General features: G+C 42.5%; 2 protein-coding genes across 2 annotated transcripts; both read right to left on the bottom strand.

The window, feature by feature from the left end:
• Window positions 1-3,434: 3,434 nt before the first annotated feature.
• Window positions 3,435-8,693, bottom strand: adh5 (alcohol dehydrogenase 5). Its single transcript, XM_080502557.1, has 9 exons — window positions 8,652-8,693; window positions 8,081-8,182; window positions 7,122-7,263; window positions 6,957-7,044; window positions 6,662-6,881; window positions 6,325-6,585; window positions 4,802-4,937; window positions 4,136-4,274; window positions 3,435-3,603 (listed from the first exon to the last, which is right to left on the bottom strand). The coding sequence occupies exons 1-9, from the start codon at window positions 8,667-8,669 to the stop codon at window positions 3,579-3,581; spliced, it is 1,131 nt and encodes a 376-aa protein (XP_080358683.1). The 5' UTR covers window positions 8,670-8,693; the 3' UTR covers window positions 3,435-3,578.
• Window positions 8,694-9,355: 662 nt separating this feature from the next.
• Window positions 9,356-13,685, bottom strand: gar1 (GAR1 homolog, ribonucleoprotein). Its single transcript, XM_080502257.1, has 7 exons — window positions 13,636-13,685; window positions 13,243-13,417; window positions 11,342-11,496; window positions 11,194-11,253; window positions 10,989-11,112; window positions 9,839-9,991; window positions 9,356-9,740 (listed from the first exon to the last, which is right to left on the bottom strand). Exons 2-7 carry the CDS (start codon window positions 13,412-13,414, stop codon window positions 9,730-9,732), a joined length of 675 nt encoding a protein of 224 aa, XP_080358383.1. The 5' UTR covers window positions 13,415-13,417; window positions 13,636-13,685; the 3' UTR covers window positions 9,356-9,729.
• Between the last annotated feature and the right edge of the window lie 3,958 nt (window positions 13,686-17,643).

Below are 17,643 nucleotides of genomic sequence, written 5' to 3'. Positions count from 1 at the left end.
AATTCTCTAAAACATCATTTGAACGTCTTTTTTTTTTTTTTTTTTTTTTTTACTTTCATGGATTCAGAATCAGAGCCTTTGATAAAAATCCTATCAACCTAATTAAGTTCCCACGTGGAGCCTAAAAGGCTAAAAAGTACATTTTACATCACTACAAAGTCTTTAAATAAACTCACTGTCAGAGTAGACCTAAAGAAAGGCTTTACGTCAATTAAAAGTTTGGTTTGAAGCACATTCGTTTAAGTTTCTTTTAAAAAATTCTGAAGCGATCCACACAGTTTAATACCTCCGACACATTCAGGGATTATCCACCTGGTAACTAGTTTACTTTTAACAAGTTCACTTTAATACTGAGGCGGATAAACGTTTATCAACCGACAGAAAGACCTTGTGTTGTTTTGACTCAACACGTACTATATTTCTTTTAAGTTGTCTTGGATTATTTAACCATTGTGACTTAAAATATGGAAAACACAAGAAAGTTATTTTAATATAATCATGTTTGTATATTTAAAACGAAAACCCTGATTTTAACCTTTTAAGGTGTGCTCAGGTTCTCTATAATAATATTATATTCCACCGATGCAGATGACACAGATTCACATCATTACTGACCAGGAATCAACAAATCCAGCATCGTTTGCATTGAACAGAAGAATAAATCAGGAGGTCAAATAAAAAAAGATTAAAACTCAGGTTCGTCTCAGAATCTCCCCACAGAGTAAATCTATTAAAGAAAAAACTGCAGATCTTTGCTCTGGTCTCTTAAATAACAATATATTTTCTAATTTGTTCTAAACCGTCAACCAAACAAGCAGATTGTATTTATTTATTTATCTTTTACCATTTGCTCCAAATACTTTCAAGTAAACTCCAGGATTTCTCATTGCATTTATTATTCTCTTAAATTTATTGCAACATTTATACAATTCCTTGTTTTTATCTGTTGAAATGTGTCACAAACTGAAATTAAAAACAACTTATTCATCGATAAATCCTTTTGAAAACGATCATTAAAGTGTGATTTGTCTTTTGTTATAGGTAGTTTCTTTTTTTGTTTTTTTGAAGAAGAATCAAGCGGTATTTAACATTTTGAGAAAACTAAAAACAATTTGGGGTTTTATTTGGAATTCATATATTAGAGACTAGTTGTTTGATGGATCTAAATTAACTTTAATTACATTTCCGAGGCTCCTGGTTCGTTGTTTTTCCTCCCCAGGAGAAATTCGGGCTTTGGAAAATTTAAAAACGAACTTATGAGAAGGTTTTCTATCTGTCTGAAGGTTTAAAAGCGATTTTTTTTTCCAGCAGAATTTCCACCCGTGTTGAAAGGTTTAAAAGCGGGTTTTTTGTCGGTTTTAAAGGTTCAAACGCGGGTTTTTCGTCGGTTTTAAAGGTTTAAAAGCGGGGTTTTGAGCAGGTTTTGTGTCCGTGTTTAGCTGAACTCACCAGAGCGGCGGCCGCCATCTTCACCGGAAATCAGCGCGCGCCTCCTCGCTTGTCCTTTAAAATGTCTGATTGGTGCGCATGCGCAAACAGGTGAAGCGAACCTGTCGCGCCAAACTATTTTAATGGATTAAAATGTATTGAAATCAATTGAAACAGGGTTGTGAAACATTGGGACGCAAGGAAGGTTTATTTAGTTTGAATATGCGTATATGTGTCACTTTTTCTATAAATAGAATGAAATTTCATTTCAATTTTAATATTTTTTTAATGATCTATCTAGTACTTTTTCATTCCGAAAATGTCTAAATCCCATTCTTCTTTTAAATTTCACTGAACGGTCCTTACATTTTTATTTTTTTTTGTTTTGTTTTAAAGGCAAGTATTGTGTCAGAATTTGGGGTTAAAGATGATTTTAGATGGTTTAACAAATGACATGTTATTTCTCTGCACTGTATTTTCCTCATAATTACCACATCTGATTATTTGAGCATATTATTATGCATCACCTTTAAAAAAAAAAAAAACAACAACAAATGGGCACATGGTCAATTTCTGAAATGTATTCAGGGATTTCCTGTATAGCAGACATGGATACTGACTAAATACTGGCTGAATGAAATAACGGTAACATCAAAGCCAGAATACATTTGTGCTAAATGCTGGAAACTGCAGCCAATATTCATGTTATTGTAATTTTCACTAGGATGCGTTGCTAAAAACGTCCTGTCATTCTTTTAAATGTTTAACTCAGGAAATGTTGGAAAAGCCCTTGAACCACTCAAACGCGCCTATAAACTCGTGATTTATCATCTCAAACATTCAGCCCAGTTCCTCCAGGTTTTAACATATATTTAAAAGGGTAAACAGCCTCCATCTGTACATGAAGTTGCCTCAGACATGTAGAGGCCGAGCCAGGAATCCTGCGACCGGAGTACAAACTGAGGTCGTTAAGAGAGGAGGACGACGGCAGCGGAATCCAGAACAATAAATTCGAGTTGTTGTGATCGGCCACTAAAGCTTACGGGTCTCCAAACAAAAGCCTGTGTGACCTGCACCGAGGAGCTTCTCCGCAGTCCCACTGAATCGACTCAGCCTTGGAGAAATATTGCAGAATGCGGCGTCAATATGTTACCCTCCACATAAATATCCCCGGCTCTGTGGTGACGCACACAGCCGGCGCCACATTCACGCTCCCTTTAATCAAAAAACGGTCTGAGAGCTCATCACAATGAGGAGGAAGCAAGGACGTGGCCTTCAAGCGTCCAGGGATAATCTACAGAATACATGAAAGAGGAGAACACAAAGTAAACTGCAGCGTCACGGGAAGAAACTGCTGCAGCGTGTTGGTATTTTAGACCGTCACATGAAGCGCAGACCAACTCTTACCTGAATTAAGGGCCGATTTCATTCCACAACAGGGTATCGGGACACACTCTTGCCCCACGGTGAGAAGATTCTCTAAATTTCAATATTGGATGAAGTCGGAGTCTAAACGTAGATCGCTGGACGAAATGGTTCCCCGATATGTAGATATGAGCCCCGTTTACTCAAAGTTTCAAGTGAAAGCAGCTTATTTTCTTTTCATTAAAGTCATTTTTTTTTTTAAAGATGAACAACCAAAAAGCTGAAAATGACGTAATGAGCGTGCTCGGCCACTAGTGGGTGCCATTTGTTTCAGTAATAAAACCACACACACACACAGCAGAGAACAATATGCGATAAACATTAACAATGGGGGGTACGCAGACATTTATATGGACAGATGACGACATCGGATTGTTGCTCCAGTGACTCACAAGCAAGTCCAGGAGGATCTGGACGGGGAGTCGTGAAACATTCTTAACGTCCGTCTACTGAGCACGTGCAGAAGAACCCCGGGGCTCCAGCTGTGGCGAGCGCCTGCAGGAGCAGCTTTTCCTGACGTCTCCATGGAGACGCAGGCGTTTTTCAGCGGCCGTAGAGTCACACACACTGCAGACGCGTCGGATTTTTCACTAAGTTTTATTCAAACAGGTCAGATTTGAAATCGGCACGCGACACGACGACGGGGAGAGGAAGGGAGGAGGAGGAGGTGGAGGTGGAGGAGGAGGTGATTCAAGGCCGGATGAGATGGATGTTCTGTGGGCACTTCAGAGAGTCAGCACAGTGCGGATACTGCAATGAAAAAACACACAAAAGACGAGGTTTAGAGGTTTCAGGGAACCACACGAGTAACAAAACATTAGAAGACGATTTTAATTAAAAAAAAAGTAGACATCAATGGAAAAATCTGCTGTCTGACTATATTATTACAGAATCTCAGTCGACACTCCCTGAATTTATGACAATAGAACCTCCTTCAATTCCAAAACAAACTCATTCAATTTCTACAAAATGGATAATTTCACTTTTTTTTTCTTTTTCTCCTTTCTGTTTCTATACAAACTATTTTCTTTCTCCTCTGTTTCCTCCATAAACAGAACCAAGTCACACTTAGTATTTCATATACAAGCACACACACATTATGTAAATAGTATTTGAGGTAGCACTTGTTTGTATTACTTTTGTATATAGAGTGTATTGTACATTTTCACACATCTTTGGAATTGTTTACTGTTTTGTATTGTTTACCTGCACTACCTTAAATTAAAAAAAAAAAAATGTAAAAAAAAGAAGACGACTTTAATAAGCAAAACGACGGCCACACCTCTTCCCTGCATGCATGAGCTCAAATCCTTCGTTGATCTTGTCGAAGGGCAGAGTGTGAGTCACAAACTCGTCCACCTTCAGCTTCTTGTTCAGGTAGTCCTCCACCAGTTTAGGAACGCTCTGCACGCTCTTCCAGCCTGGGGGGGGCGGGGGGGGGGGTTGGGACGGGACACCAGTTTAACACTCGGAAACTTAATTCCAAAAGCGCAGCAATCTCACCAGAACGCCTTGAGCTCGTTCACTAAATCAAACCTTAAGAATCTATAAAATACTCCTGGTTTTCTTTTTATGTGATCCTGTGGCGGCCGTTACAATCCAGGCCTCTCACCCAGAGGATTATGGGGGAAAAGGGGCGGGGTTTGAGTTCTCCCGCACCCGGGCTGTTGCGGGCTTTTCCAGTCGAGTTCTGTGAGTTACGAAATAAAGACGTGTTCCAAGATTCAGCTGTGCCTCATCCTTCGTCCTGCCACATTGGATCACGTCGGGAGAACTCAAACCCCGCCCCTTTTCCCCATAATCCTCTGGGTGAGAGGCCTGGATTATATATATATATAAAAAAAAAAGGCTTTCAGAGTGCCGAAAATAGACGTCGTCACCAATAACTTGAGATCAACCCATCGTCTGTTCACTTGATCACATGATTTCCTCCTTTACTGAACCGTACCTCCGAAGGCGGTGCCTCTCCACACCCGGCCGGTGACCAGCTGGAACGGTCTGGTGGAGATTTCCTGCCCGGCTCCGGCCACGCCGATGATCACGCTCTCGCCCCAGCCTTTATGGCACGCCTCCAGCGCGGCTCTCTGAAACCACCAGCAGGAACGCGTCAAGACATCGTCCTGAGCGTCGCTTCTTCCCGGTAAAAAAAAATAACCACGATTTCAACATGGCCCAAGATAATTAGGGACGATGTGAAAGTGGCCCGGTCAACGGCAGGTCCCTTTTGTAATCTGTACGTCGCCGACAGTCGCACTCATCCGGTCACGCTCATGACATCCGCACTGACCTCCGACCTCCTCGGGAAAAATTCCTTATTGATTTTCGTATTCAGATTTTTTTTTTTTTTTTACACTTTCACTCATAAACTCACCAAATTTGGCAGGCTCGTGAAGAATCCCATAGAGTTGTAGGTTATGTAAAAAAATCCCCCAAAAGTAAAAAAAATGGCTCTCTCGCGCCACCTAGAAAATTTCAATTGCCCGCCACGGTCCATAGGAATGTTATAGAGAGATCAAACGAACGTCCATTTCTTCGTCTTGTCAAGACCTACAACTCACGTAATCTAACTTTGGACCTAAATCCAACAGGAAGTCTGCTATTTGCCTTTCAAAGTAAGATTTTCGCCCAAAAAGGCCCAAACGGAAAATCTAACTCCTCATAGGGCGAAGGTCGTATCGGTTTGACGAACATATCCTGAAATAGATTGTCTACTTCAAAAGTTTAGAAGGGATTTTTCTTACCCAGTTGTGATTAGGATTTTTTCCCTCATAATCCAGAAGCCCTACCCTAAGGAGTGCATTTATCGATACTTGTTTCGGACCATTCTATTCTGTCGTCGTTTATTGTTTTGCGTCACGAAGACAAGACGCCCTTGTTCTTCCTTCCTTCCTGAACGCTGCTCCATCCAGAGAAACGCTGCTCCTTTCTCCCCTAAATCCAGCGACACGCCACCGAACAAAGACACACGGAAGCTACAGACGGCGGCGCTACTGCCGTTCTTACTGGTATAAAACACAACAGGTTTATAGAACTATAGAAGCGTATATATGTGAAATGCGAGTCCTTCTACCCTACTGTTTAAAGTGTGCATCTGGAAACGCTTCGTTTCGAGGGGTGAATAGCCCTTCCCCTCACCCCTCAGACCCTCGTGAACGTGCATTTCAAAGGGGGAAGGGGCAAGATGAAGGGCTAAGGGGGAGAATTGAGACGCAGCCTTGCTGTGAAAGCGCCGTTGGAGAAGTTACGTACGCCATCGTGTGTTCACTTCCTGGACGTCCTGTTAAATTAAAATCAGTGCTATAATTTTCCTTGTTTTCTGAAATTGTCCCCCGTTTCCGGAACCTCATAATGTCGGTTTGTGTTGCACCTTCCCTCCATGAATTCCGTGAATAAGCGACACGTTTTTTACCGCCGACCTCACGCTTGCAGACGTCTGGCTGAATAAACGCTCACGCGAGCCGAGAGCCCCACCATGATTTGCACGTTTCCGATGCACTCGAAGGAGTAGTCCACGCCGCCGTCGGTCATCTCCACCAGGACCTCCTGGACGGGCTTGCTGTGGTCCTTGGGGTTCACGAACTCCGTGGCCCCGAACTCCCCGGCCGTCTTGAACTTGTCGGGGTTGATGTCCACGCCGATGATCCTCGTCGCTCCGGCCACCTTGCAGCCCATGATGACGGCCAGGCCGACGGCGCCGAGGCCGAACACGGCGCACGTGGAGCCCGGCTCAACCTGAGGTGCACATCAATCACCATAAAGACCTCACAACGGGTGGAATTCCCCCTCATCGTGTGGAAAACTAACCCACCTTGGCAGTGTTGATGGCGGCACCGTATCCCGTGGAGATGCCACATCCCAGAAGGCACACTTTATCCAGCGGGGCTTTCTCGTTGACCTTCGCCAGGGAGATTTCGGCGACCACCGTGTACTCGGAGAAGGTGCTGGTGCCCATGAAGTGAAACACCTGCTTGCCCTTGCAGGTGAAGCGGGAGGTCTTGTCGGGCATCAGGCCCTGGCCCTGGGTGATCCTGCAAAACGAGAGGATGTCAAACTCCGCCGCCGACCCAGCTTATATTCTCCCGCTACTCCAGTTCACACGTTACCGGATCTTCTGACACAGGTTGGTCTTGGGGTTCTTGCAGAACTTGCATTCACCGCACTGCGGCACATACAACGGGATGACGGTGTCGCCTGCCGGGAAAAGGAAAAGACGCGATCAAAACCCAACGCTTTCGCTTCCGGATGCCAGCGTCTTGACCGCTGCTCACCGGGCTTGAACTTGGTGACGCCGTCGCCGACGCTCTCCACGGTCCCGGCTCCCTCGTGGCCCAGGATGACGGGGAAGAGCCCCTCGGGGTCACTGCCGCTCAGGGTGTAGGCGTCGGTATGACACACCCCGGTCGCAAAGATCTGGGGGCAAGAGTGACGCTTCAAGTTCAAGTCCGTCTGGGATGTAAAGAACTTCTTCCTCTCGGCGGCAGGAATCACGTTCACACGTAGCCTTTTTTTTTTCAAACGGCTATTTCCCTCTCTACGTTAAAAAAAAAATACAAAATCTTCATTACACTGAGCCACATATACAGTTGGTTCAGAGCTGCTATGAGCAGCCAAACCTGTAGGGGGCAGTGAAGCATGAAGCCATGATAGCCAATCAGAATCCTGGAAAAAAAACCATGACATCACAAACAGTTCATCCAGGTCTCCACTGTGGCCGGAGTTTTCAGGAATCATTGTTTGTGGAGAGTCGGAGCTGGTTTGAGTGTAAATGAGCCCGATCTATATCGTTACAAAGAGGTACGACTTAAAATAAAACCACAGCACATTACAAGAGGAGGGAAACATGCAAACTGTAGGACAGAAAGTCGGGAGGTCTTTTCTTTACGGGTCCCATTCGTCTCAATAAATCTGGGTTCCCACATAAATTGTGCCGCGTTTGTAAAGAACGTGCCGATCGGTCACCTGAAGAGAAGACAGTGGAATCCCACAAATGCATGTTCATTACCAAAGTCCCTCACTTTGTCTGCACGGTTCATTCTCTCTCATCGTCACACCTCACCGGGGTTAATGCGACCGTACTGAACCTTAATGCATTTGCTGGAGCTACTTTTAAATATCTTTAAATAACATGATCTGGCGTCCGTCTCTTTCCCTATCCACTGGTGGAATAAAACCTTGGAACACCTCCTCCTCCTGCTCGTGACTGATGGCCAGCGGCGAGCGGATGCACCTTGATGCGGACTTCATGGGCCTTGGGTGGAGCCACCTCCACCTCCTCCAGGGACAGAGGCTTCCCAGCCTCCCAGGCCACCGCCGCCTTGCACTTGATCACCTTGCAGGAAACACAGGGGTTATTTTTGTACGGACTGCAGGCAACAGGCCCTGGCTGGACCTCAGCTGCAGTGAACCGGACTAAAGCTGCACGGTGCAGTCATTGAACCCATTAGATAAGAGCCCCAGTTCAAAAAATAAACTTTGTTTTACCAGGTTTTCTTTTTTTTTTTAAACAGGAAGAGGGAAATAAAACAAAGTCACGGTTGTTTCTTTTAACACAAAACTGTTATGAAAAGCATGTTAAATTAACAAACAAAGTCAAATAAATGAAACTATGATTTTCATTTTTTTTTTTTTTTGCAGGACTTCGTTCGGATCCTAAATTCGCGCTCGCGAGCTTTTAAAAGTCCTGGTTTGGTTCAGCACTGCAGGTGTTCACTTAATACTGCCTTCGCACCACATTGAGGACGAAGCAGAGCCTGTAAAACATCAAACCTTTGTCTTAAAAGCCTGAGAAACGAACTTACTTTCCCAGCTGTCTCCATGTTGGATCCTCCGGCAGAACGAAACCGATGACGTCAAGACGTAAAGACGTCGCACGGCGGGCCAATCAGAGCTTCGGGGGACGAGACGTCATCACGTAGTCGACGGTACGTTAATTTTTTTTTTATCAACAAAAATGTTACATATGAATATATTTATGAGAAATAACGTTCCCAAAATATGATTTAATTCATATTAATTTCTTTTAAGTTTCTTGGTAGAGAAATTATGTTTTGACAAACAATTTTTCACATTATTTTCTCAAATAATACAGTAGAAATCTGGACTGTATCTGCTAATGCACAATTTGGGAAACTATTTAACAATGTGGGTACATTATACTATTTTCTCATATCTATAGTCTGGCTCAAAGAAGGTAGCCTACTAGTTAGGAAGGTGAAGTTCAACCTCAGTTTATCCATCTCTCTCTATATATATATTTATGGCATTTGAACTCCAAACATTGAGTAAAACTTGAGCCAAATTAATCTAGTGTGAAAACTCCAGAAAGGAGCAGCTAAATGACAGAAGGCCGGTCGTCAGTGTGAAAAATCCCGAAACTAAAAATCAATAGAAAACAAAGGGATGAACTCAACATCTTTCAATCCCATTAAAGCTTTAATGGTCACTTTTAGATTTATTGAGCCAATTACCTCAAACTGGCTACCTGGAATAAAATCTGCAGATACACATTTACAAAGCTCCTTTTATTCAAAGCATTCAACAAAAATGAGACTATTTTCACAAAGTTGTTATTAAAATGCTCTCATCTTTTTGTTGATGAAGAAATTATAACACTTTAAAAAATAATCTGACAGATGTTACAAATGGATTCAAAAATCCAGAGTAAAAGGGGCTGTGAAGCCCCCCCCCCCGCAAACATACATATGGACCTTTTAAATAAAAGGTCTTCAAGATCCACCAGTCGCTCAAAATGGTACAAAAAGAGAAAATCCTGTCGGGTTCCAGTCAGGGAATGTCCGAACGACTCCACCACAGCCCTTTTTCCCGCCGCCGGCGAAGACGAGCACAAATCGTTTACGGTCGCCCGGCAGAGTCGGATCATCTCCCACCTGGAGGTTGGAAAAAATTAAACCGTCGTTAAGCCGCACAGCCAAAACCTCCGACTTTTTACAGATCTACACCAAAAAATAAATGAAAAAAATCCAACCTCTGAATCCTCGTCCTCCACCGCCGCCCCCTCGTGACCTGAAGCCTCCGCCTCCACCTCGTCCGCCTCCAAATCCTCCTCCGCCACGCCCGCCTCCGAAGCCCCCGCCTCGCCCTCCTCCGAAGCCGCCGCCTCGCCCGCCGCGGAACCCTCCTGGAACGCAGAAAGGAACAGAACGTGAAGCTCCGGTCCGACAAAAAAACCGAGAAGCATCGTGCAACAGCCCCAGGAGAAGTTCACGGCTTTCTTTCCTTATTAACACCACAACGTTTCATTAAAATTGGCTTAATGCTGATATTGTGCCCATTTCTGGTAGAAGGTATTTGGTTTTGTGAAAACAGACATTTTAGGCTTTAAAACCTAAACGTCTTAAAGCTTCAATTTAAACGGTTTATTCCGCCAGTATTTCACAGATGGAGCTGGGTTGTCTTAAAGTCCCAGTGAAATGAAGGTTCCACCTCCAAAACACTCTGGTGTCGCTTCTAGGGACGTTTTCCTGCTAACTGGCTGAAGGGTAAAATGTTAAAACACGGCAATCTGCGAGAAAATAGCCGATAAACGGCGCTATTTCCTCTGCTGGGCGGAGCTTCTGACAATAACAGAGTGACATCACGAGTTGTGCTCACGCCCAAGTTGTGTTTACATTATGGAGGATCAGAGTTTTGACCACGAAGAGGCTGAATTGAACCAGATTTCATCATCATCGTCATTTCAATCCGCTAGCCGCTAGCTGCTAGCGGCTCCCGCTGCCCGTGCTCCTTTCCTCCTCTCTCGGTCTCTTCCAGGCTCAATCTTTCATCAAGGTTCATAAAACGCCGACTAGAACTTCAAAACACTGTAAAAACTTGGATATTTAAGAGGGAAACAAGCCGATATAAACACAACAGGTCGAGATCTGCACAACTCGTGATGTCACACATAGGCTCCGCCCACGAAGAAGGATTCCCCGACTTCATCGGCTGGAGATTCAAAATTCAAATAACTTTGTTATGCGACAACAGTGGAGGGGCAGAGTCGGAGGAACCTTATCAGTAGAACCCCAACTATCGTTTTTTGCAAAGTAGTGTTTTACATTTCACTGGGACTTGAAGAGGTTTTACATTAAATTCAGAAAGGATGAATAAAGGTGACATCAGAGTCGATGCGTTACCTCCGCGGCCACCCCCTCTTCCTCCTCCTCTTCCTCCCCTGCCTCCCCTCGGAGGACCTTTTTCTCCCGGCGGTCGAGGAAGGAATCTTTGCAGCGGGAGGAGCTTCATGGGATCGACGTAAAACTAAAAAGGAAAACGCCACGTCGTTCAGCAGAGTAGAACCTAAAGCCGTCGCGAAAATGTCCTGCGGGATTTTAATCTTACCTTCTGGAGCTTCTTAAACGAAGACGCCTTCATGTTGTCAGAAAGTTTGACGGAGAAATACTGAGAAGGGAAACGTTAAGGAGACGACAGGAGGTGTGGTGAAGTTAAACCCTCAACGTCGCGTCAACACGACCCAGACGAAGGATACGAAGTCCCGGAGTTGACCAAAGATCTCGTCCACCTTCCCGATCTGCTCCTTGTTTTCCAAGTAAACCGGCGCGTTGAAGTAGGGCACCTTGTTCTCCTCCGTCGTACACTTGCACACGATGTCGTCTTCACACGGGTGCATGAACTCGCCCAGCGCTGCACAACGACAAAGAGAAGTTCCAACGCCTCCGTCACACTGGGCTTTACCGACACAATACGCTTTATTTTCATTGAACACGTCGTCGGGGAGCGTCTCGAGAAATGTCGTCCAAAGAATTCATCTTTTGTGAAACATCACAGAACTGGTTTGGTTCCGTTTCATTTAAATTATTCTGACAAAAGGCTGAAGATTATCGTCGACAATAATTTAGATATTACTAAATTGTATTCTGATAATTATGACAAACTCAACCTGCGCTGCAGAACGAGAAAGACGACGATACAAGCCTGTCCATTAATCACTATAGTGGTTATACTGACTATCCTTTAATTTCAATTTATCAAACATTTAACTTGTTTTTTGGAATGTAAATAAGTAAAAGTTTATTTATAAACCGTTATTCACAGATTAAAATCAAAGTTTTTTTTTACATAAAAAGGGTGCAATTAATACAAAACATAAGAATTTCATAAGTTACAGTAAAAGTGGGAAATATATAAATAATACATGTCCATATCCACAAAATGTTGTTTCACAAACGCCATGTAAACAACCGACATGTCCTGTTCTACATGAAAAACCACAGAATCTGTAGAGTTGTATTAAAATCAACCAAATCACTTAAATTAAAATAGACTTTAATGTTAATTATAACTTAGACATTGTAAACCTGCGATGCTGTTTTAGGGACAGGAACTAAAAGGAATTATGTCGCCTGTAATCGACAGCTTAAGAGCAAAAAACGTTTAAAAAAAGACTATTTATATTAAATTACCCTCAGGAAAAAGGTCAGGCTGAAGAGAAAGTGTTGTTATTTAGTCAGTTGTGGCTTATTGCCCAGTTAACTGGTCACCAACACTGTGGGACAGGAGAAGTCGATGCAGAAAAGGAATTTCCACACGAGAAATAAAAACGTTTAGGTTTAAAAAATCTTATTGCAATTTTTGTAGTTTATATCATAAAGCCACATAAATGAATATTATGGAGGAAAATCATTGTGGAATTTTGTAGTTTATATCATAAAGCCACACAAATGATTATTATTGAGGAAAGTCATTGTGGAATTTAGTATTTTATATCATAAAGCCACACAAATGAATATTATTGAGGAAAGTCATTGTGGAATTTAGTATTTTATATCATAAAGCCAAATAAATGAATATTATTGAGGAAAATCATTGTGGAATTTAGTATTTAAGCCACATAAATGAATATTATTGAGGAAAATCCTTGTGGAATTTAGTATTTAAGCCACATAAATGAATATTATTGAGGAAAATCCTTGTGGAATTTAGTATTTAAGCCACATAAATGAATATTATTGAGGAAAATCATTGTGGAATTTAGTATTTAAGCCACATAAATGAATATTATTGAGGAAAATCATTGTGGAATTTAGTATTTAAGCCACATAAATTAATATTATTGAGGAAAGTCATTGTGGAATTTAGTATTTTATATCATAAAGCCACATAAATGAATATTATTGAGGAAAATCATTGTGGACTTTAGTATTTAAGCCACATAAATGAATATTATTGAGGAAAATCCTTGTGGAATTTAGCATTCTATAACATAAAGCCACATAAATGAATATTATTGAAATTAACAATGAAAGTTTTGCTTATAGTGGTGATATTTTTATATATAATTATAGACATGTGAGCCTTTTCTTGTTGTAGTAGTAAAATAAACACAAGTTAACACACAAACTTATCCCACAGCTTGATGATCCATCTTACCCACGACATACTCCGGAGGACCGTAGTCCTGCTGTCTGAAGCCTCCTCGTCCTCCACCTCGACCGAAGCCTCCACCTCCTCCTCTCCCGCCGCCAAAGCCTCCCCTACCGCCTCTGCCTCCTCCACCCCGGTTAAAACCTCCACCTCGTCCTCCTCCTCCTCGGTAAGACATGATCTGCGAGAAACGATCGGAGAACAACAAAGTGAAAACACGATCGCTTAGCTCTCAACGGGCTAACAGCGCATGCTAACATGCGTCTTCAACCTCAATAAAACTACAGTTTCCGTTGGGATTTTTCAACAGAAAACGATCCGTTGTCTGTTCGTTGCCTTCGGGAAAAGATCCGAGTCAAAACTGTCGCGAAGTGCACACGATAAACGCGAAATATGTACCAGGTTGTTGGGCTAGCAGCTGCCGTCCCTGCAGATAGCTTCCATGTGACGACAACACGTGTGTGAGCGAGCTGCCGGAAAGCGGCGGCGGTGTCGCAAAGTGTCGCGCGCTTCCTTTAAAGAGACACGCGCCTTCTCAGTGATAAACACACGCGTTTGTGTGGCTAATACATGTTTGAAATACAATTGTTCACGTCTGTTCAAGTACAAGTTTCTTATAGAGGCAATATAACTGAAAAATGTCGACAACAGGTCAGGTAAGACGCGAATCTTCGTGAAAAAAGCACCAACTGGTGTCTCTTTGTGGATATTACAGTATATTATTGTCACTTCGTTCATGTAATAATTTTACCTCCACTCTAACTAAACCCAGACTAATGTTAGATATTCATTAATTAAATTACGTTTTTATTATTTTTGTTTGTTTTGGAGAGAAACAGTTTCACCAAAAGCTAAAATGATGTTTTAAAAATTGATTGTCTTTGAATTTAAAGGTTGTCTCTGTGTGTTGAGTCGACATTAGTTCCGTGGTTTTCCCTGAATAAATATCCATTATAAGGTTCAGTCTTCAGTAGAAAAACTATTCGATTAATTGCAATTAATTACAGAAGATTGTGCAATTAATTAGTTAATTTTTTTTAAACTCGATTGACATCGCTGCTGTTTTTATAATCATTTCTCAACAATGACTTCAAATGATACAGGTTGGAGGTATAAAATGAGCAATATGAGCTTAATATATATTGGAACTAAAAAAAAAAAAAAAACTAATGTATGTCTAACCTATCTCTATTATATATATTTTTTTACCCATTAAGTTGCACATAAAACTTGTAAAACCTTCTTTCTTGTCTATAGGATATCTAACAAATATGTATATATTGGAAAGTGAGGTGTTGTCGAAGGATGTTTCTATAATGAAAGACTTTCAGTCACTATAAAGATTCACTGTTCAGTCAAATCTCTTCCAAAAAGGCATTAAATTCACCAAAATCACACTAAATTTGATATATTTAATTGAACAATTGAACTCACTAAGAAATTCCACTGAATATCAGTCAATAGACTTATTGGTCGTTTAAACAACAATGCACACTTTTATTTACTCCATTGTTGGTGAAAGAACACAGTTTTCCCGCACTGTTTCACATTTCTAAAAATCAGTTAAAAGAGCCCATTTCGTCATGGAATTTAAAGAGACTAAGCAAGAAAAACACAATTCCTCCCCTTATGTTGCAGTATTTCATTCAGTTTACTGAAGAAAATATTCAAATCAAAGTTATGAAACGTGTCCAGCTGCTGGATGAAGTTTGAGTTTGACTCACACCGCCGCTCTCTCTTCGCTGAATAGCTGATAAATGAGGTCATTATTGCTGTTCTGCTGTAAATGTCGTGTAATTCAGTATTTTTACCACGTCAGCTCCAGCCTCCAGGAGACACCAGGCCTTTCTGAAAATGACATTAAAGCACCACTAGATGGCGACCTTGTGCCACGCAAAACCCTCCAACGTGCCTCGGTAAGTAACACCTAAACCCTTTAAATAATAATGTTAATTCTAGCCTGCAAAGAAAACCGGTGTTTTCCTTCAGATGTACTGAGGATGTTGTCTCAGTTTAGTAAAGTCTTTTTTTAGAAACAGACAAAAAAAAAAGAAGAAGAATATCATCTGCTCTTAAGTAAAGCGCGACAGGATGTGGTTGATCAACATGCAGCATCTGCAGGAACATCAGGACGAACTCTCCCCACATCTGGCAGCGTCTGAACCCCGTATGGCAAAACGCTTTTAACGTTTAATAGCCCGTCTGGATGTGTCATACAGATATTCGCAATTCAATTCCGACTAGTGGAAATGAACATTTCTGATATCAACAACGTCTTTCCTACACGTAAGAATGACGCCACATAATTCCAGATATCATGAATTCAGTTACAAATATCAGCAATTTGCGATCCTGACATCTACAATTCATATTCTTACTGGTCGCAATTTATAATAACGATTTCTTCAACTCCCGTCCATTAACGATATCCGTAATGGTAATTGTGGATATCGTTTAATTACGTTTTAACGTGGCAAAATTACGTTACAGATATCTTGAACCTGAATTAAATCGTAGATATCTCCAACTTGTATTCTGACACGTCACAATGGAATTACAGATATCTTGAAACGGAGTTTTGACGAGTTGAAATGACGTTGCAAATATCTGACATTTTATGATCGACGACCGCGACTGACATGAATTCTGCTTGGAAAAACTTTCTTCTTCTGTCCTCCAGTTCGTATGGATCAGGAGCCATACCGAACCCTTACCCTGACCCTGACCCTTACCCTGACCCTTATCCTAACCGTTACCCTAACCCTTACCTTAACCCTAAAGATACCCTTACCCTTACCCTTAACCTAACTGTAACCCTTACCCTAACCCTTATCCTAACCGTTACCCTAACCCTTACCTTTACCCTAAAGATACCCTTACCCTTACCCTAACCCTTAACCTAACCCTAACCCTAACCTAACCCTAAGCTTACCCTAACCCTAACCCTTACCCTTACCCTTACCCTTACCCTTACCCTTACCCTTACCCTTACCCTTACCCTTACCCTAACCCTAACCCTTGACCCAACCCTAACCCTAACCCTAAACCTAACCATAACCTAACCTAAACCTAAACTTACCCTTTCCCTAACCCTTACCCTTGACCTAACCCTAACCCTAACCCATACCCTAACCCTAACCTAACCTAACCCTAAACTTACCCTTTCCCTAACCCTTACCCTTGACCCAACCCTAACCCTAACCCTAAACCTAACCATAACCTAACCTAAACCTAAACTTACCCTTTCCCTTTCCCTAACCCTTACCCTTGACCCAACCCTAACCCTAACCCTAACCATAACCTAACCTAACCCTAAACTTACCCTTTCCCTAACCCTTACCCTTGACCCAACCCTAACCCTAACCCTAAACCTAACCATAACCTAACCTAAACCTAAACTTACCCTTTCCCTAACCCTTACCCTTGACCCAGCCCTAACCCTAACCCTAACCATAACCATAACCTAACCTAACCCTAAACTTACCCCTACCCTAACCCCAAAATTCCATCTCCACGTGTCACAATGACGTTGTTGATCTACAACGTTAATTCCGGACAGTCAAATGTAGGGATTAAACGTTAAAAGGGTTTTTCCCCATAAGGAGAAGCTGCTCCTCCATGCTGTCGTACCGGGTTTTCTCCCCGGTAACTTTATATATTGATTTATAAACGGCCGGTCAGGAGCCCCCCGGCGGCGGGACAGAAGACAAACGGTGGTTTTTTTTCGGGGGGACTGCGTCTGAAACGGTCGCCTGCAAGAATGCGTTTTATCGACGTTCCGTCCCGATCAGATGGAGAACGACCCGGCGGCGGTCGCCTCAGTACCCCGTCTTTATATAAACGGAGAATAAAGAATGTCCCGCGCTGCCGTCCCCTCCGATGGCAGGAAGACACGTCCTGACAGGTGGCGCTGTCTTCTATAGACGTTGGACGTGTTCGCAGATTTATTAGGCTTTTCTCTCGGGGGGGGGGGGGGGGAACTATCCACAGTGACGGCCATAACTCTCCTTCCCCTTTGTCTTTGTCTCTTGAACCTCCGTCCACCTGCACACCGTCTTCTCTCGGAGGGGGAACTTCAGCACCAGTTGCTCCTGACCTTTACCGACTCGCGTTTGCAGTTTTTGACTTGTGTGTTTGATCTGCAGCTTCGCCTCACGGCGTCTCTCCTCAGACGGCGTGAAATAAAATCTAAAAGAGTCAACAGACGATCTAAATGCCAGCACATAAATGAAGGTATATGAGAGTTAAAGGAAAAAAAAAAAAGTCAAAAAAGTGCTGCCTTGCCTCTCCCAGTATTGAGGGAAGGATCAAGGGATTTCCTCCTCTTCATTAAGCTCCACGCCGCAGATTAATGAAGTCAAGGCGACAACTTCAAGCGTCAGACGCCAACAGACGCAGAGTTTCTAT

This window comes from Blennius ocellaris, assembly GCF_963422515.1.
Source record: "Blennius ocellaris genome assembly, chromosome: 9".
In the NCBI taxonomy this organism is placed as follows: domain Eukaryota; kingdom Metazoa; phylum Chordata; class Actinopteri; order Blenniiformes; family Blenniidae; genus Blennius; species Blennius ocellaris.
Note: the sequence above shows the minus strand (reverse complement) of the source record. Positions and strands in the feature narration are given on the sequence as shown.

What these genes read in the sequence shown, in the direction of transcription:
- gar1 (XM_080502257.1), bottom strand. Translation starts at nt 13,414, where the DNA reads ATGTCTTACCGAGGAGGAGGAGGACGAGGTGGAGGTTTTAACCGGGGT. An exon ending in TTGGTCAACTCCGGGACTTC is followed by an intron (nt 11,254 to 11,341) that starts GTATCCTTCGTC and finishes TTCCCTTCTCAG; the next exon opens with TATTTCTCCGTCAAACTTTC. An exon ending in AAGAGGGGGTGGCCGCGGAG is followed by an intron (nt 9,992 to 10,988) that starts GTAACGCATCGA and finishes TCTGCGTTCCAG; the next exon opens with GAGGGTTCCGCGGCGGGCGA.
- adh5 (XM_080502557.1), bottom strand. An exon ending in CCGCCATCAACACTGCCAAG is followed by an intron (nt 6,586 to 6,661) that starts GTGGGTTAGTTT and finishes TGTGCACCTCAG; the next exon opens with GTTGAGCCGGGCTCCACGTG. An exon ending in GAGAGGCACCGCCTTCGGAG is followed by an intron (nt 4,275 to 4,801) that starts GTACGGTTCAGT and finishes CGCCCCCCCCAG; the next exon opens with GCTGGAAGAGCGTGCAGAGC.